Source organism: Parambassis ranga, chromosome 21, assembly GCF_900634625.1.
Source record: "Parambassis ranga chromosome 21, fParRan2.1, whole genome shotgun sequence".
Lineage (NCBI taxonomy): Eukaryota > Metazoa > Chordata > Actinopteri > Ambassidae > Parambassis > Parambassis ranga.
The window spans coordinates 12496288-12517780 of record NC_041041.1 but is presented as its reverse complement, the minus strand read 5'-3'; the positions used below and the strand labels follow the sequence as shown (position 1 = coordinate 12517780).

At 40.5% G+C, this 21493-nt stretch overlaps 1 protein-coding gene across 1 annotated transcript; it reads right to left on the bottom strand.

Moving 5' to 3' along the window:
- Positions 1-352: 352 nt before the first annotated feature.
- fign (fidgetin) lies at positions 353-20543 on the bottom strand. Its single transcript, XM_028394092.1, has 2 exons — positions 20515-20543; positions 353-2809 (listed from the first exon to the last, which is right to left on the bottom strand). The coding sequence occupies exon 2, from the start codon at positions 2799-2801 to the stop codon at positions 576-578; it is 2226 nt and encodes a 741-aa protein (XP_028249893.1). The 5' UTR covers positions 2802-2809; positions 20515-20543; the 3' UTR covers positions 353-575.
- Positions 20544-21493: the final 950 nt, after the last annotated feature.

The window sequence follows — 21493 nt, the reverse complement described above, 5'->3', positions numbered from 1 at the left end:
TAGTGAATATGTCAATGTGATCCAAACAACCATTTACACATACATAAAGCCTGTGTAAGGTGATGAGGCCCAACTAAAATGATGCCAATAAATTTAATTCAGCTCAAGTTAACCACAATTGTTCACAGAGAGCACGAAACAGACACAGCTGAAGAACACTGTTCCAACAGAAAAGTCTTTTTTTGTCACACTGTAAAGCTTTTTTCATATTAGCACATGTCACCAATGAAGATTGTGAGGCAAAAAAACTACAACAAAAAACCAGCACCACCTCAGGCACTTGATAGCAACTAAATCTCAAGATCAGCAGAATAGTGTGTGTGCGCACGTGTACACACACACACACACACATAATGTACAATGTACAAAAATGGGGGGAGTGTTTAGTGAGCAGATGGTTCGGCCATATAAAGTGTTTAATTGATTTGAACCTATGTGTGATGTCCCGGCTGTGTGTCTGTCTGAAGCCTGTGCAGTGAGTTCATGTCACTACTGTTTGCTTTTTATCTTGCTCACTGAAGGCCAAAAACTCATGTATTTAACAAGTCGGTGTAATTGTATTTGATTAGTCTCTTTCATTGACTACAGCCAAACATTTTATTCCACTCAGTGTACATGTCAAGTTCTTTTTGTGATATGCTGGGTTGAAATTTGCAAAACACATTGTCAAAGTCTTGGTAAGAAACCGGTCTCATCTGACTGGGATGGATGCTCGACAGGTCAGTCCCAGGCATGCCGTGGAGAGGACCTACCACAGCCTCTTGACAAAGCTGAGCCACATCCAGTCCTGAAAAACCCTCTGTCCTCTGAACCAGGAGTGACATCTCTTTGTCACTGAGACAGTAGTTGTGCTGTGAAAGCAGTTGACTGATTATCTGATGTCGTGCCGTCCCATCAGGCAATGGGATGAGCAGCCGCTTGGTGAAGTACCTCCGTAGGGACTCTGGGATCTCTTCGGGCTTACTGGTGGAGCAGACCACAAGAATGTGGTCCTCTGCAGAGGTAAGAATACTGTCAAGCTGTATAAGGAGCTCAGCCTTGAGGTGATTTACTGGGCTCTCCTCACTGAGCTGGGCTGACAGCAGCAGCTCCACATCGCTAATGAAGATGACTGCTGGTTGGCGACAACGGGCCACTAGAAAGGAAGCCTGGATGATCTTGTCTCCGTCTGCCAGCCACTTGGTCACCAGTGCTGAACTGCTGAGTCGCAGAAATGCGGCCCCCAGCTGGCTGGCCATGCAGCGTGCCAGCAGTGTTCTGCCAGTTCCCTGAGGTCCAAACAAGAGGAGGCTCCGAGGTAATGTGGCAAGTCCACTAAACATGTCAGGCCTTAAAATGGGCCAGAGTATCTCATCCTTGATGGCTGCTTTGACCATGTCCAGACCTGCAATGTCACTCCAGTCCAACGGGGAGACCTGCTGAAGGATTTCCGTGGTGACCATCTCGACCAGGTTGGAATCGCTATTCTTCAGTTGTTCCTCCGCAGCATGGATGGACGAGGTAGCCGAACCGATGTCAGGCCCAGTAATGGAGTGAGATAGGTGCTGTCTGTGCTCTTCAGTTTGCTCACCCATGATAGGAGATCCAAACTTGCTGTAGGGTTCACCAGTTCTGAGGTCACCTGCAGAGCTTTTGGTTGATCCATAGGTTGGAGGAGTTAGTGCTCTGCCAGAGTGTACGTTAAATTTTCTTTGCTGATCAGAGGACATTGGCTGTTTGGTTGGTTTAAAAGCTAAAGATGACGCTTCTGCGGTTCTTTCAAAGCCACTGCCCCTGTTTGAGTCAGAGACACTGCTGTCTGCTACTCTGTACATCGGGCTCTGTGAGGACCGCTGTTGGTTGTAGTTGAAATTACCATAGCTTGAGTCCATATCTCCATGTCCACTCATGTAGAAAGCTTTTCGTTTTAATGAGTTGGATGTGCTGCCATTCAAAGGTGTTGGTGCAATTGGTGTATGACTGTGGGACTGGTAAGTGTAGCCGGGCAGTGTAGTGGGAGGGATTGGTGTAGGTGCTGCAATACCGGACGGCAGATAAGCAGAAGGAGGGGGTGCTCCCCCAGGGCTATAACCAGGGCCAACAGCAGTCTGTGAAGCATACCCTGTTGGGGGATAATTGTAGTTGGGAAGGTTTGGAGACCCGGCGTTGTAGCTCGGCACTAAAGTAGGGGGAGGAGGTGGGGGTGGTTGTAATAACCCAGCACTGTGCAAAGGAGAAGGATGTGGGGAGGGGAGGGCTGGGGTACTCTGGCCACTGTAGCTCGAATGCAGGTAGGAACCGTTGTAGCTGGCAGTATATTCCTGAGAGGCAAGGCCCGAATGGAGAGTAGTGGCCGTGTGACTCCCACAGTTACTGCTGGAATAGCTTGGTTCAGACAAGCTGCTGGCCACCCCTGGGGAGCTGCCTATGCTAGCCGACACATCTGTAGGGGGTAGGGCAGCTGTCATTCCAGCTTTGCTCACAGATATAACATCTGGAGCACAGTTCATTGGGTAAATCCCCTCCTGCCAGGACTCATTCTCTGACTTTCGTCCATTCATGAGTCCAGTGGTGCTATCGGAGTAGGAGCACAGCAGGGCTCTTTCATTTGGGCCTTCTAGGATCCCAGAGTACTTCTCTGCATATTTCTTAAGCAGATTGGAGGCAGTCAGTGCAGAGATGTCATCGTTCGCCCACGCATACTGGTATGTTCGCTGTAAGTGCCCCCGGTAGGCCTCTACTTTGTGTGCTGGCGAGCGGGTAGTGGATGAGATGTCAAAGTGTTGTTCTGCCCATTGTGTGTGCTCTGGGGTCCACTGCATCTTTAGACCTAGATATTTCGCATAAGAAGAAATATATCAAAGTAGGAATTAAATCATGGTTTATCATCATTTTTTACTTCAGTAATGAAAAGGGGAAAAATCAGAGAAAAAAAATAATAAAACACATAAGAAAAAAAAACAAAAAAACAAATTTGACAGACAACACAAACTGAATACACATCATGGTCAGCGTAAGGATGTGGTGATACCCAACACCTGGTTACTGTGGTATAATCCACCCAACACAGAGCAGGATGACACAGACATCACAGGTCAGTCTATAATCCAACTCTCATCTGAGGCATTCTGAGACAGTTTCAAATCTAGTTGGACGAGAGCAGCAAAGCAATCTTCCTTGGCAGCGCTCTGTTGCTTTCATCACACAAACCCCTCAGCCCAGCATGAATTACATCCACATCCAGTCTGCCTACTGCTTCCCCGTCAACAGAGTGAGGGAGAGAGGAGGAAAAAAACATGCTTCACTTGTCTTTTTCTCTGCAGCCTCCCTCTATGTGGCCTTTAGGGTTTGAATGACAGAAATAATCAAGTTAAATCCTAAAGTCATTCTGCAAATAAAAGTTTTTTTTTATTTTTTTATTTTCTTTTTACTTATGCTGTCATCTTTTAACTCTGGGATTATCAGAGGATATACCCCAAAGAATGTAGAGATTACAGCTCTAAACAATCTGAGATTCAGTGTGTGCAGACTCTCAAACATCTTTCATCAACACTAATCTTACCAAAAGCTACAAGAACATAAGAGAGATGATGCATTTAGCCAAAGTATCCCTGCCTGTCAGACTGCTGTCTTTGTTAAGCACCACTGTACTTTATACTTCAGTAGGTTAAGTCCATATCACAGGGTTTAAGCAACAAACAGCTACTGTCCAGAGACAGATTACAAATGCAGTGTTTGTCTGCAGATTCCCTTCTGACTCCCTCCTAACCATTTTCCCCACCCGCCACACTACTATACTCCAACAGCTAATTAGTGGGATGATGCTGCACTAATTGTGCTAATTTACAAGGTTTTAGTCAAAGAGATCCATGCTATGGCTCACATGGCTGTCAACCATCCAAGCTAATGATTAAGAAAAAAAAAGGCCTGAGGCAAAAAAAGAGAAAAAGAAAAAGAAAGCTTGGGCAGAAAAAATATGGTGGCCATACTGCGACTGGCATAAATGTGCATCAGAAAAACAAATCCTATTTTCATGACAAAATGAAATTACATAGACAATAAAGCATTTAAAATGTGTCTGAGCTAAAGGTAATCTAGCCGTTACACTCTTGAGAATATAGTAGTCACTGATTGGCCTAATGTATTAGTCACCCACTGTATTCTAGGTCAGCTGCTTTGTTAGGCATGTAGGTGGAATTCTTCCCCATTGCAGCTTAACCTGTCAGATTTTTTTTATTCTTTTGTTACATTAGAATATTTTTCCACAATTAAAACAGTATTTTGGGTAAAAGGGAGCTAACATTGGATTCTCAGTCAAAACCATTCCTGACATTGCAGTTCAAGTATTAGGATAATGGCTTTTGTAAAAGAAAATCATTCAGCAAGTCCTTAAACACTTAAGGCACATTTTGTCAATAACAAAATTACACACAGCTTATTGAGAGAGATACTTCCATTACTGCTAATCCTCTCTGAACAATCTGCCACTTTGGACAATCAAAGAAGTGCTGCTTGCAAAGTAGTGCTTGAGATCACAGAGAATCCGGCATTTAGAGAAAAAGGTAGAGACCATAAGAGGTTTTTAAACACAGCACTACTAAAACAATTTGGTGTTTGTCTGTATAAATAGATAAAATATATAGGACAAAACTGGAAAATATTAATTTGATGTACATTCATGCTAAATTTGGTTATAACAAAACAGAATGTGTACTACCGTGTGTCTTAAAACACTTTGATAAGGACAAAAGTGATGAATGAAGGAATGTTTCAAGAGACATACACACAGCGAAAGACTCACAAATACAAACAAAGCATGTGTACACACTACATTACATTGTTTTACATTGATTTATTCTTCTAAATACAACGTCCATAGGGTCCTTTATCCTTCTTTGAAATGGTATAATTACTGAGTGCTCTGTTAGTGGACTGTTTTCAGAGCCTCGGGGCTCAAAGTCAAATTCCAAAAACTCAAATAAGGCCTTTGTTGGACTGTTTGGTGCTTGTCAATTCATAGGTCGCAATAATCCTCTGTGGTAAATTTATTGCAAGAAATATATATATATATATATATATATATATATATATATATATATATATATATATATATATATTTCTTGCAATAAATTTACCACAGAGGATTATATTTGTATCCAGCTCTTTTAGAGCTATTAATCAGACTAGAATGTACCCGGAGAATTTCTGATGATCTACACACACACGTGGCTCATCAAAGATAAGGAGACCAGGTGGGGCTGAAATGTATTTGACATGCGATGCCATGGTGTCATGCTGTGCTATGGTGTTTAATTTCGGGTTCAGTGATCATCATCGATGAAACAGAGATGCTGACCTTTTTGGGAACTATTAATCTGGTAGCCTAGGCTGTTTTTAAGCAAACAAGAGCGGGCCTCCACTCTGTCCATCCAATTTCCTAGTGCGTAAATTGGACCACCGCTTGCACAATTCTCTATTCATTACTGTGCTGCTGAAAGGAAGCACAGAGGTGGCAGAGTGGTTTTCTTTTCCTTTTTCTGTGTATGTGTGTTAGTGTATGTGTGGACGAGAGAGAGAGAGAGAGACAGCAAAATGCCTTCCAGGAGGGTTCCCAAGCATAAAGAGCTGGACTTTCTTTCCTCTTTTTTGGTTTAAGGGGGAGGGGAATAAGGGTGGGCTGAGGGAGAGGGGGGAGGGAAGTGAAAGCTGTCGTAATTGAAACGCGGCCTAATCAGACTCATTACCATTTTTACCAATTTGCACCACCAAAGATGCTTATTAGGTAACTGTGTTTAATAAGCCACTCTTTAGAAAACTAACTGTAATGAGCTCTTTAAAGTCAGACTTGAGCGTGATTATGCACTGGAAGTGTTTTGCAGAGCTGAAGCAGACTGGTACATTTAGTCATGTACAATGTCATAATTAAACTGCACAAACTCTGCACTTCACACCACACAATAGTCCCAGCTGAGGCAGTAGACATACTGAAAAGTATTTATAATTACTGATCATTACAACCCTGGGATTTTTCATCGCAGGACGTAAACATAATTATGGGAGCATTTGCTTTTATTCTGCACACACAGAGCTCTCCACTTGACAAGCGTGCAAATATTGCAGACAGACAGTAATTATGTTTATAAATAAAAACAAGCTCATATTCATATTCAAATTCACTGGAGATATTCTAAGTAGGGGAGGGGCAAAACAGTCTACTACATTGTGAAATGGTAATCGGTACGGCCACAGATAGTCATTCATCTCACATATCAAGTTAAGACTATTTAAACTCAATTTAGAGCTCCATGTGGCAGTAATTCCAATCTTTGGATGGCAGGGTGCCATTTAACCCCTCATTTAGAAGAGATATGCCTTCCTCAGTCACTGTCTTTTCCAGGGCTACTGCTCCTACTTTTCACAGCCTGACCACCCATGGCAGCAAATTACTACGTGTCTCCACCCTATCAAAGCCCACTGATCCCCGTAGAGTATATTCTAATGACTGTACATGCTTTGCTTACAGTGACCCTTTTGTTTATTGTAGTTAACCTGCCAGTCAGACACACAATATCCCTACTCATCCTACTGATCCTGAGGAAGACGTGGGTTAGAAACACACTACGATAGAGCAAGCTGCACATCTATCTATCTATCTATCTATCTATCTATCTATCTATCTATCTATCTATCTATCTATCTATCTATCTATCTATCTATCTATCTATCTGACATATATGTGGACTTCTGTAAATCACACAGCAGCCTCTGGTATTACATTTATAGATATTATAAGATCTATAACTTACTGAAATTGCATAAAGACCATCTTCTTTTTTTCATCATTTTGTTTTTCATGTTGTCAAATTGGAACGTTTAATAGTTTCACCTGGGAAAGGCAGACATGTGCTACCTGTGTGACACACACTGTGATGATAAAGCCAGCTGTTATTTTTTTTCACCTGCTAGGATGAAGACATAATACACACACACTATGTTCATTCTACTCCCTCAGATCCCAGCAGGACCCCTGATCAACCAGACAGGAGTTGCTTGTGCAGCTTTTATCATCCCTCACTGCCAGCTGTAAAATACACAACTGGAGGTACTATACTGCCAAAGGGTGGGCAAAAAGGTGTCACCTTGCAAAAGGGATTCACACTAAACATGATGTGCATATGAAGTACAACACCTAAATATACCGGTAACTGCATGCTGTGTAATAGATTTTAGTAGATAAATGTTAGCCGCTGTATGTTAAATATAAGCTGGTGACTGACCCATGTTTCTGAGATTTCTGGTTTGTGTATCGTCAATAGAAGACATGTTACAGACAGACTCTAACAAAATGTCACACAATGAAGGCAGCAGCATAGGAACAACACAAAGACTGACTTTTTTTTCTTAGAAGCTGTTTTTACAGGGATTGGTTGCTTAGTGTCAGAGCAGTGTCCTCATGTGGATTAGCTGCAAATGACTAAAATCTCTTTAAAAGCAGCTTAGTTATTTTTCATATTACTAGCGGACACAATAATCATCAGACTAAAAGTTTAAGATAAGCACGTGCAGGAAGAGACCTGGCCAGAGGGTCTACAAAACTTCAAGATCATTTTTGGACTATTTTCTTTTTCAACCTCACGATCACAATTTCCCTTTTATAACCACGACTACATGTTTATTATTTATCACCATGACAACAAAGACCTCCACTTCAAACTCAGTCTTAAATGTTCCCAAAACCTATAACAGCGCTTTTGTGCCCAAACCAAACAAAGGTCTGTGCTGTCTGTCTTGTCGATGCTCTAACAGGTATAAATGTAGAGACAAATGTCCTCTACGCATTCAGACTGGAGGACTTAGAGAAGGAAAAAATCATTACTCAAGCTCACAATCCCCTTTTTTTTAAGCCAAGAAAAGCTGCCTGGTTTCAGCTCTGTATGAAAGTATGAATCCTCAGTATATGTGTTTTAAACACACAGAAAATGTAAACATTGGAATTTGAATTTATACATGTCTTGTTTTTGTGTTGCTGTCAGTTCAAAATGTTCTTAATCTTTAATCTAAAGAACCATTTAAACAGCAGCTGTAAGAGCTTGTACAGAATAAAATGGTTTGTTGGCACAGAGCTGCTGCTGATTTGAATAATTCATCAGAAATGCAATGAGAATATTTAAATCTTCCCACTTAAAAAACCTTCCATAATTTTACTGAGCAAATGCCAACTTTGGATTTTGAATTTTTGTTTCATAACTTAAGTATAAAACTCTCTACTACTGAAAAATAAATATTTTGCTATTTAACATTTGCTGGATTATAAAGAAAACTGTATTCTGATCCAGTCCTACATACATCCTGTTGATGTAATTATAGACTGTGGCACCAGATATGTAATCCTGTCTGCATTCAGTGTTTTTCGTCATGGATGTGCAAGTTTTCATCTTTAAAAAAATACAATGCAATACTCACAATACATATTTATTATCTTATTCAGATTCCACACTTTTATACTCAGCGACTTTGATGAGTTGAGAGCTGATGTTTAAATTTGAGATGAATAAAATGCTTGTGGCTATGTGCTGACTGTGACATTGAGAATAAATGTGTACGAAATCTAGTGTTTAGGGTGGGACTTGTCAGCATGGTGGTCAGAAAATGGTGTAGAAACTTGTTCAAAATGTGAGAAATGTGCCTAGAAATACGTTTTTGACCCTTAACCTAACCAAGCAGTGCCTGAAAATAAAAGTAATGCAAAAAAAATTCAGTATATAGAAAAAAGGAGTGGATCATATGAAAAAGTAATGGTTCATGTCACTCCATCCATATCACTTTACACAACTCTATACACATATTCTTCAAACTATCTTTCCCAAACAACACATTTTAAACTTTGCCCAAAAAAATCAAAAATCACATCAACAGTTTCACACTAAATTGCACTGTTATTGATCAATGCCCAGAGATATTTTTTTTACATTTCTGGGATACTGTTCTAAATGGTCACCTACACCTAAAGTCCTGTAAGTTTTTGGGCTGAACTAATGACATACTCTGTCAGAGGAGCATGCGCTTTTCATATTTCTCTGTAATACAGTAAATAGTGAGGTTGAGAGATTCTCTGAGCTGTCATGTCTTTGTCTCAGCGATGCTCATTAAACCATGACTCTTCAGGCCAAGAGGCCCCTGAGGCTACATCTTCCATTACTACCCTAAGTACAGCTAAATCCACACACATGCTAAACTAACAGCTCTCCACACACAAGTAGAACTTGTACACTGAATAAAACTAAGACAATTACAGGAGACAGCCTTCACCATGTTCTGTAGTGCATAATACTGATGAATACTCAAATGGCTTGTTAGTTAAGAGAACACAGTCATTGAACTCCAGCACTGGGTGAAACTTGTTTAACCATAGAGCACACATAACAGCAGAAGCAGTGATTTTTGTAAGCCTCTATGAACTTGGCTACTTTGCCTCTCTAGGGATCACTTACACACTTCAAAAGAGAAGAGAGGCAGATTGTGACCTTGCTACATGAAGGCTCATTGACCAAAAGCTACTCACTAACATCTTCATTCCCCAAAGTCCTGTTACCCCAAGGAAGATCCAATCAAGGAGGAGCAAGTCGGTCAGGGAAACAGGGAAGTGAACATTTTTGAGGGGATTTTCATCATATTTAACACACCTTGACTTTCACTGTAAGGCTGCACTTTGCTGGGAGCAGGTCATCTAGTTTACAAAGCAACAGGACAAGCCCCTTCGATGGTGAACAAATTATCTTGTTCTCTGCTGATATACAAACAAATGTACTAGTTACACAGCCTGTGGACACACTGTTCTAAACAGTCACCTACACCTAATGAGCTGTAAGTTGCTGCAACTCTATTAAAGCAAATACGATAAAAACAGAGAAACACATTTACACAAATTATATTCAATTCCTGTCTCTGTGACGGAAACTCTATTTATCTTTATCTGAAAACTACAAGGACGGCCTAACTGGTTTGACTTTGCCTGAAATTATCTGCACTTTCTAAATTTCTAAAGCACAATTTGTTTGCATGCACCATAAAATCTGATGTCACCTACTCTCACACATTAAACAGATTGAAAGTTTAATCTGAACTCTAATTGAAAATATCCAAGCAAAAGGAAATAAAGGATATTTCCCTGAAAACGCAGTCAGCTTTTCTCGCCAAAGCATTCTGAAGCATTCTGTGGTATCGACTGCAAGTCTCAAAGAAGGTCACTTCTCCAACACAGGCCAGACAAAAGGTGAAATGAGACAACTGAAGCAATCTTAGGTCAATATGAAATAGAAATCTCTCAGCTATACTATAATAAAGTTACTGAAGTGAAGTAGTGAAGCCATAAAGGGGAACTTTTACAAGGAAAGAGCTGTCTAGGAGATTGGTTCGCCCACTGGCAAGCAATGGCTTCTAAGAGCTACGGTGGCACGGAGAGCACTGCACCCTGGAACTGAATTATAGCATTGGCGTTTAAGAGCAACTTTGCATGGAACTGAATATTTTTTCACAAAAATATTCCTTTGAAAAAGTGAGTAAAAATTCTAAGAGTCCTAATAGCTTCCTAAATTTCATTCATAAGATCAGAACATACCCACATAAACTTGACATTCTTAGTCACACATTTACATGATCACATGATGTTTTATAGGCACCATTTTGTATATTACACTAATTAACCTATTTTTCTTTCACCTTTATTTATCTCCAGCATATTCAGTGATATGGGATTATGCAGAAACACCTGTTGAGTGATGTGCAGCGACACTGAGTGAACCTGCTGTGCATCCTTCTGATGCGTGCAGTGTATCTCATCAAACTAACAACATACAGAGGATGATGTGGAAGGATTTTTAACAGCTTCTACATAATCACAGCGGTTGTTACAAGCTGCTGCACAGAATCTTATTCTTTCAAGGTCCCATTGTGTGGCCTTGGTATCAGTTTATTTTAAATTGTTTCAGTGTGAAGCAGTAATTTCGAGAAAAATGAAAACTACACAAATTAATACAAGCATCACATAACAGCCATTTTTTAAGTGTTTTTAAGTGTTATTTTATATGTTCAATTTTTATATATGTGTTTAACCATTCCTTTCTCCAATCCATCAATCCATACATACCAATTAGGTTTGCTGCCCCTAATGACATCATAAGGGGATAAGCCCCACCCTAACTTGTTCAAATGTGTACGTTTGGAATTCTAAACCAGACAGTCTTACTTGTTCTTCTGTCTCATTTTTTGTCAGAATAACTAAGGCACCACAGGGAAGGCACAGCCCTCTTTCTGAAAGGGGCGTGGCCTGCAGATGCTTGCCATAACCAGTCAGCCATAACTACAAATACACATAGTGAGAGAACAAAATAACAAAATAATAGAAAAGGAACTCTTTGTGAAAAGGCATTTTACATTATTATAAATCATGACATTTATTAGATTTTTCACTGATATCATGTACTACTTTTATTGCAGCCCTGTGCGTATATTAAAAAACACAGTTAAGCTACAGAATGTTCGAATGCTGTGGTAGAACTCTGAAATCTTGTGAACGTCAAACAGAGCAGAGTTAACACACTGATGTGTCAGAGTTTTTTGTGGTTTGTGCTATGAACACTCCTGGCTTTATCTGTTACAAAACACATTCACACGAACGGTGTAGCAGCCCAATGCTAATGCATCTGTCTCTGTGGCGTAATCTGAAACGAATGAGTGTATCTAGTGAAAGCAACTACAAACCACAACGAGGCAAGTGGATGAGAGATTGGGAGCCTTCAGAGAGTTCAGTGCTTTGACACAAATGAAACAGGAATGCAAAAAGGGACGTGCAGAGCAAATTATTCCAGAGCATTCCTTAATAGATTATGAAATGAAGGAAAGAAAAAAGGTCAATATGTGTCACAAAGCAATTGTGAAAAATAAATGAGATAATTAATAGAAATTGAGAGGTAGGCATTTCACATATTTCCACATTCTCCCTGTTCCACTAACAGCTCTCAGGTGTTGCGCTGTGAGTCCATTCCTCAGGTAAGAAAAACTGGATTTAACTCCACAAAGCATAAATTATCACTAACAGTATAAACAAGCACAAAACATCTCCACATTTCATTGTGTCCACCTCAACATGCAGTTCTTTATGCAGTTTAAAGTAATGATTGTTCCACATTGTGCTGCATTTGCATGTTCAGAGTTCAACCAATTAAAAGCTAATTAATTAGACACAATTCTATTAAGAAACAAATCCTGCTCATCAATATACACAACCCAGGGTCAGCCATTGCTCAAATGTGAATCGGCTCTTTGCAGCACATGGACTAGAGAATAGCACAATAGCACTATTGGAACTTACAATAAACAGTTTGGCATAGATATATTCGACGGAGCATGAACTCATCAGTGCTGATAGATTTTATTTCCCAGGATAGAAAGCGGGACCATCGCTCTGACACTCAGCTTTCTCTCAAACGGTCACTATGAGGAGATGGAGTTCGATACTCGAGACTCAAAACGCTCATGTGTTACTATAACAAAGATTTCACAAATACCTGCCATGATAATCAAACAAAAATACTCAACAAGAGCCACAAAAAAGTCAATGTTGGACTGTTTTAGGTTTATATTTTGCATTAAGGAGATGGATCTTGATATGTAACATTGTGTGTGTATTTCTGCTGTTTTTTGTGCCCTAAAAAAAGAGTTTAACCACTTTAACTACTGATATAACAAAAGGCTAATAGCATCCATGCTTGAAATCTTTAAACACTACTTGTTTGATTCTTAACTGCACTCTTCTCCTGATCCGTGCGCCAGCTTTCCATCTATTACACTGAGAGGAGGAAAATAGGCACACGGTCCGCTGGCAGAAACGCACAATAAAAAAATGTACTCCTCTGTTTATTTGTTGTGCTTTGCTTTCCATACAGGGTATATGCATACTGTTAAACAAATCTGCCTCTGGCTAATGTGAGCTCCCCTGATGAATTGTGAGCAGAAAGTATACTGGTCCACTTTGTACAAGGCAATTCATACAGCCCTGCTCATTTGGGTATGCATGAAATAACAATATCCTACTGGGAGCATTCTGAGTTTCAAACACTTGGGGTCAACTACACGAGCAGATTCCACATGTGCAGCCTGTGGCCACTGAGGTCTGGAATCTACCTCCCTCCTGGCTGGGTGACGTTGCATGTTCTATTTCCAGACCGAGGGTTGAAGTGAGGCTGCAGGGAGTGTAACACTGACCCACATGACCTGTGGCCTAGAAAAGCTGCCTGAAGCTCTGCACACTAAAAACTCCTCACTCCTTTGCCACAGCCTTTCAAAGGCAAACAAAACCTTTGCGCATAGCATGTGTCTTTTCATGCCAAATGATTTGCATCCTTTTTATTCACATCTTTGACTTGTTGTCACTGTATTCCACGCTGTTGTGGAGCCTGATGCTCTCTCTCTCTGAAGTCTCAAGTGGGAAGAAAGAAAAAAGGAAGCCGAAGAGGCAAAGCTGCTTTACTTTCAGGCCCAGTGTCTACAGGCCACATGTCTCCAGTCATCTGTCACTAGTTTACATACATACTATGACACTTTCTCTCTCTGTGGGAACCCGTTGTCACCACTTGGCCGCCAGCAGAGGCTGACTGGGTGCTAGATGGGTCTCCCCCAGGTACCTCTAGGGAGCCACATTAGGCCTAACTGACAGACTGACAGGCACACACACGCACACATACAGTTTATTCCCTTACCCAAGCGCTCACTCCTCCTACAGTACACCAGCACACATGCTCCCAAGGCATGGCACACTTTGCATAAAGCAGTGACTTTGCTCTACATCAATTTTTTTAGACACAAAATTATTTTTCACCCCTCTAGCCTCTCCATGCTACATGGAAGTTTTGAAATGAATAATGGAAACAACAGAGCTTAAGACTCATGGGATCCATTTAAAGATGTGGGAGAGGCGATGCAGTCAGGGTTTGGGCAGCAAAAACATCACGCTCCAACTTAATGAATCTACTATTGTTCTGTGCTGTATAGAAAATGCTGCTATAAACCCTGCGCAGGCCTAACACTGCCAAAAATAACGTAACATTAATACATTTTCCTCTGAATCAGTAGAGAGTAAAACTATAACAATAAAAAGATATTTTTATTTAACTGTAGGGAAAAAAAAAGATCTGTGGGCAAATTGAGCTGGATACAGTGCAGCAACAAGCGGCTAAATGCATGAAACACTTCAGTGCTCTGCACACTGGAATCACATAAGGCTTCTCTTTAGTACAACATCCTAGACAGGGCTTGATTTCCTTTTTTTGCGAAAGTGGGAGTTTAAACTATGTTTAGATTTTCTTAGAAGAACCTTTGTTTGGTATTTCCACCTTGCCTCCCCTGATAGTTGTGGTGGAAGTGAGCGAGCAAGCAAGCCAGCAAGCAAGCAAGCGTGGGGCAGTCCACAGTAACAGCTATTTTAGAGCATGCAAAGTCAACACAACTCCCTGAGGTGATTTCCTGATAATGAACACAAAAGAAGTGTCAGCCCTCATAAAGCTCAGTGACGACGCTGAACTCTTGAGCACTCCCTTTTTTTGCACCCTGATTTAAATTAATCTAATACCAGGTGGACTTTAAGAGCGACTGTCATATAGGCCAGACTTTTACTATTCACTTACACACATGAAACAGACAAACACATTCATGACTTCAGTGTATAAAACCTAAAATAATCAGACGATTTACTTCCTTCTTTCTTTCTTTCCCTGCATGTCCAGTCCTCTTACTCTGGCACAGCCTGCTGTGGTCACGTCACAGTCTCACTGCAGACACCCGCTGCCTTGCCGCAGCCTGACACCTTAAACCTCCATGGCAGCATATACTCCCCCCCCTTTCCCTCCACTCACCCTCATCTCCCTCCTCTCCACGCCATCAGGCAAACCTCAACCCATCCTCTCCCGTCCCTGGCACTCAAGGCTCCCTCTGCTAGCACCTGGCACCATGCCAACCTGTCAGCCACCCGACTCCACGCAGGATGAATGAATCGCTGAGAACTCTGAGGAAAAACCACTGATCGCTCACATCTCATCTGATCATCGTTTTAGCTAATTGTCTCAAATTGATATTTGAGACAATTAGCGTGGGGTGTGATAAATGGGAGGATGGAAAAACAGTCAAAAGATGAACTTTTATATTCAAAGCAAATCCATGCATGCTCTTGAATATAAATGTCAAAGTTAATTCAAGCATGTATTTCAATACATGAATTATAACACTGTTACATTGTCATTACTGCAATGGTGCAGTTGTGACACAATGACAAATGTTTTCAAAATGACAGTTACATCTGTTTTAATCTCTAAATATTCTCAGCTGTGAGATCAGCCAGTCTGGTGTCATCATAACGAAGAGGTTATATTGATAAGCATCGAGAGACATTTTAAGAATTTGTATAAAGAAAAAAAGGAGGCAAACATTTACTCTTGAAGCTGTCAAATGTGGTGAAAGAAGGAATTTTGCAGTGTAGCTAGAATGGTAGTCTCAATTACCAGATTCAGATATCAGACTGATTTGTGTTTTTTTTTTTTCAATACAGGAAAAAAATAACGAGTTTTCTCTTATCCTCTTGTGAAAGGCTTCCTGCTTTCTTACAATACAAAACTGCCCAGCAGCACACACAGAGAGAGAGAGGGAAAAAAAGAAAACACCTTGGAGAAAGGACAGGAACAAACATCTCTCTTCACCACCAAGGTTATTCAATGATAAGCAACAGTACTCAGACGCACAATGATGGCTCAAAAGTGCCAGCTATTTTCAAAAGTCATGGAATTGTAGATTTTGTTAATCATACTTCTCAAGTGCTAGAAGGGTATTGACTGCCTCAGTGTAACAGAGGCCAAAGTAATACATTAAAGAGATGAAGGCAGATTGAGTCATGAGGACATAATGTTATATCTTATAGATGAATAACATGTTCATGCTGTCTGATAACACATCATTCAGACCTTGCTCATGAAGCGATCTACGAATGACATTCCCAGCCTGAAAACACTGTCGCTTTTATTAGAATTAAAGGGATGAAAAACAAGATATTTGCAAGATTTTTTTTTCCTTTTGCCACGTGCAGATAGTACATAAATACAGCACATATACAGGCACTCTGAAATAGAGATCCTATTTGGTCAGTAAAAAATAAAAGAATTTTACATGTCTAATTAAAATGTAAACAGTGTAATGAGGACATCAGTGATTTAGGCAAACGTCTCTCTGGCTGCCACTGGGGGTATGATAATTACAGAGGCAAATCTATGAATGCACATGAATCTCCTACAAGTCCAGATTAAAAGCCTTAGTGCTAAACCTAGTTTAGTACACCTGGGGATTGTCTATTCTAGCCAATCCCCAACAGGCTCCGAGCTGCCTCGTCTCCTTATGAGTGCAGAGACACCTCATGCGAAGGAGATGAAACAAAGCCCCTGCTTCAATGTGTTGGAAATGAGAAGAACAAGGAGTTTAAGGCAACAAATGCCACACTCTGTGTAAATAATATGCCTGGCAATAATGGCCTGAATAAAGCAGCCCTGCAACAAAGCGCTGCTGTTCTAATCAGTCATTCAGTGAACCCTGAGCTCTATAAGCACATTATGCTTTATGGTATGGATCATAATGACATTAGAGGATGTATGTAGGGGGATTTACAAAAAGAGAGAGAGCGAGAGAACAAGGCATCGTGTCCACCCTCACAGTCTCTAGAAAAAAGGCAGACCAGCATGCACACACACACATGCACAATTTCTCTATATACTGTATAATATAATGTATTTTTATCAAAAATATGATAAAATAAAACAACCACAATCTAATTACAGCCTACAGTAGCTCTCAAAAATGTTTTATCCAGAGCAATCTTTTTAAACCAAAATAATCTGACTATTTAAAAAAAAAAATTAACAACCAGCCCGTAGCTAGGAGACATGTGAAGGGTAAGCACAAGCAGCCAATGGTGCTAGGCACATGCATTTTAGAAAATGTCTATGCCATATGCTGTCACTCAGAGGAGAAAAAAAACAAGTCTGAGCAGACAGTCACTGTGTCTAAATGAGATGGTAGGAGGAGGAGGAGGAGGAGGAGGAGGGAAGAGAAAGGGAGGATGTCAAGGATTCATGGTCCTTCATCTTTGCAGTAGAGCAAACACGTCCCTCAGTATAGCAACAGACAGCTGCCTCCACCTTCTAATGCAGTCCAACTTAAATCACTGCAAGAATTGTCAGCGTAGAGAGAAACACACAAAGATAACATAGCAAGCTGCCATGAGGGAAACGACAAAGATGTGGATACAAGAGAGGGAGACGAACAGAGGAGACAAAGAGGGAGAGAAAGAGAGAGAGGGAGGGTGGTGTAGTGGTGGTGGAGGTGGTGGTGGGGAACATGTTGAAAGACTGGACCTTTTTCGTCCCTTTCGTTTGACTCTGTTGGGGGACTCCCTCACTTTTTTATGTAAAAAACATACACGACTCCACTTATATCTGCTTAAAGATGACAATCCTGCACTGATCTGGTGTCCCATATAGTCAAGTTACAGACAAATACATCCATCTGTGGAGATGTTTACAGAAGCCCTGCAGGCATCCCAGGGGGTGTTTGCACAGGACTCAGCTCAAGGTATTCAGGAGCTGGCTTTAATTGTTATCATTAGTGCACATATATAAAGTGCTCCCTAAAGTAATGCATTAAATCGTGCTGTCAATTTCAGTGATCACTCGCACTGTTACTCACTTCAGATTATGGACAGAACATTCAGAGGAGCTAAATTGCTTCACTTGGACAATAAAGAGATGCTGCTGGATTAGAATTCTGTTTATGCGTATTGATAATTGGTAACACTAACTTATAATGTGAGAAAACAAATGTAAAAATCACTTTAGATATAGGTAATTTTTTTTACTGTCACAAGGATATGCACAAAATGTCCACCATCACAATCCCTTGAAACAACTAAGAGGAACTAATAGGTGGCTGCAATTATTAAATCTACTCCACACAACTTCCTGTTATTATTTACACCGTTAAAAGCGTGAACACGTGTGGCATACAGTGAGGAGTGTGATGAAAACAGGAAGGGTCAGCATCTGTTGTCAAATTCAGCTCAGAGATTCGTGTCAAGCGGCAGCTTAGATTGTTATCGTAAGTGCTATCCTATCAGAAGTAAACAGAGCTGTCAGCTTCTTTCCATGCACGCCGGAGGTGTCTGGGGTTAAGTAAGGATCTGTAAGAATCGCCTAACACACTGCAGGAGCTCAGACATGGAGTCCTTTCACAGGTTAAAAAAAATCAGCTTGTGCTTAATTATAAGGGGTTGATAATTACATGGAGTTACATTTTTTGTAATGTAATTGTATTTTTTTATTTGACACAATATAAACTCAAACTGACTGTATTTAAGGCTTAGAGCACAAGCTGTATGTATTAAAATACAGTAAATAAAATGTATTTCTATCTCCATCATATCCAGAATCCATGTCTGAGCAGCTACTAAAACAGCCAGCACACATGCATGATGTGGAGAGGTATAAAATATGAAAAACATCAAAATCTAACCAACAAATTTAATACCCACTTTACAAAAACACATCACAACCAAACACTCAAACATAATCAACGTGGTAGTAATGTACATTTCGTTTTTTTTTTTTTTTTCCCCCATCCACTGAGTGACGGTGATGCTGGAATGCTGTTATTTTTTGAAGAGGAATGAAAACATACTTCAGCTCACTGCTGATGATGTTAATTTCCTCTCAAAGCAAAACATGCAAATGAAATGTGTGAACACAATAAAGTAAATTGTTCTATGGAGGTGGGAAAGGTTCACTTAGGACAAAGTGTTTGCAGCATACACAACTTGTTACTTCTCTCCTGACTTTGTCAACATTTTTACAGGATTGTCACAAATAATTTCCACCAGCTGGGGGAAACAAAAAATCTGACACTGACTCTGAATTAGTTTCACTAGTTAATTGACGACTAAATAAAAAGAAACGTGTGTTTTCCTAAAGGTCCCTTTAATCTGCATACTGCACTAACCTGCTAATACTGTCATATAACAGTACTTCTTATTGTAAGGAGTTTTTGGTGTAGTCAGTCATTCCTCATGTCCTAAATTATTACATATTGAGCTACAACATTTCTATATCCTTAGAGATCCAAAGCTACAGTGATGTCATACATTTGTACACTAAGTTTAAAGTTTGGTCTCCCACCTTTACATCCATTGTCCATTAAGCATTAAATAGTCATATTGTCGAGGTATTCATGCAAAAAATAAATAAATATAAAAGCACAGCAATGAGAAAGAAAAAAAAGTTGAACAACACACAAAGGACCAAAGGACCAAATTAAAATGGCAAATTCCTTCACCTCCACAAGGTACTTTGAACTTAATTGATAATGCCACTTGTATGAAATTAATCACACAACAGTGCCTCTATCTCTGAGCTATGACCATTCAATTATTTAACCTAAATCTGTCACAAACTTTTTTCAAAATGAACCATGCATGCATGAAGGAGGACAAAAAAAACAAGAACACATTTCTACAATGGCAGTCATTTTCCAAATAACACAAATAATATTAATAATAATAAGATAATTGCAAATTGAACATACCATAAAAACTGGTGCTAGTGATCATGTCTTCAAGCCTAAAAACAAGAGGAGAGGGAAAAACAGCAGAATCGGAATTTTCACGAGGAGGAATTCCAAAGGTTGCTTCTCATTACAGGCACTTTGTTTCTCAGATATCGGATTTCACAACTTTAAAAAAAACACGCACACTCCCTGCTTCTTTCCTCAGGTATTCATTCGCTCCGTGTAATTAGGAATAAGGTAAAAACGGACTCAGATAACCACATATATTGACGTTAAAAAAGGCTGGACGGAGACGCGGAAAGCCACGCAGCCACGGCTGGAGCCTGTCACTTCTTGCGCGAGTTGAAAGGAGAGAATAGGAAGCATGTGAGGGACTGTAGATGACATAAAACACACATTCTTCATGCCGCCCATTAGAGGAAGAGGCGAAAGCAGCGTGATGCCCCCTCCCTTTACTTTTAAAATAGATTACTTGCCAGCAGTTGTCCCACTAAGAGCGCAATGACATCCCATCTATTAACCTCCCGCCTGCGGTTATCGCGGCAAGTTTTATTCAGGCTGACATGCAAAAACTTCTCGTTGCAGAAAACTTATTTAGGAGACTGGATCCAGCCGTGTATACGTGTGTGTGTGTGCCACATTCTCTTCAAACTACACGGAGCATTAATTACAAAGTCGCTGTAACTCCGCAGCCTTCATGCCGTCTTTTCTAAAGTGGTGACAGGTCATTTTGTGCGGTAAAACGCGGAGACAGTGCCCGCAGACTGCGCAGCAGCTCTGTGATGCGCGACACATCGACTCTCCGCGAGCGTTTGCGCGTCCAGAGCTGCTCCGCTTCTCTTTTTTAATTGTTCGCATCATCCCCCTGCTAGACAGAACAGGACTTACCTGTGTAGGTGACAGGGCAGCGTCAGGGTTTATAGCACCATCGATCCGGTGAGTGTGCAGATGAATGGCTCGCTTGGGGTTAAGCGTGGCTGCTCACGATTTGAAACCATTCCAAGTTAGTGAGGGGAAGACTGACCACAGCCTCTGCCATGTTGGAATTCCAAACCCTGGACAGCTGCTCCACTGACTGAAGGCAGCACGCTGCACACTGCGCATGTTCTCCACGGCGAGAGCCAAATTCAAAGAGAAACAGCCCTAATGAGCAGCAGTTCACACAAGGAGCCTATCATAGCAATATTTTACTTGGGGCAATTTGACGTATTAACAATCTAATTGCACTGTCTGCAAGCACTGGAGGGAACTGCCTTCATCTGTAGAATAAAACATGTTCTGTTTTAAACAGCTTTTAGGAAAATGTCACATTTCTGCCTTTGGGTGGCCAAGATTTACCAATAAATGCAACAACTGCATCTGTAGATAAATAAAGAAAATAGAAAATACACACAAACACAAACTGTTCATTATAAAGTCGAGGAAATGGAGTTAAGATCAACTGTAATTTATCATTCAGCTTTTTTAAATGTATGGGTTAAATGGGATGGTTTTAAGATTATTAGTGTAAAAAATACAGGAAGCTAAGTTAGCATGCTAACCAGCAGGCACTGGCTCCTGCTGTCAAAAATTAAACTAAAAAATGTGAAGGTTACATGCTAAGCAGGCTGCTAGCGCAGGCCTGTACCATTGCATGTTGTCACTTCATAAGGACACACAAAATGAGGAGGAGCAAGAGTTAACATTCGGTTGTTAGTCATATATTGATATGAGAGGGGCAAATGAAAGTTTGTCTTTAGCTTAGCACAGGTGCATGTTCTTTCTCGCATACCAGCAGGAGGTCAGATCCCTGCATCGAGAATAGCTTCTGCAGCAGATGATCGTGCTTGTTGGTAGTTGGAGGATTTCTATGCAGTAGTAATGTGAT

Excerpts from the sequence above, each read along its gene's own strand:
- fign (XM_028394092.1), bottom strand. The coding sequence starts at position 2,801 with ATGCAGTGGACCCCAGAGCACACACAATGGGCAGAACAACACTTTGAC.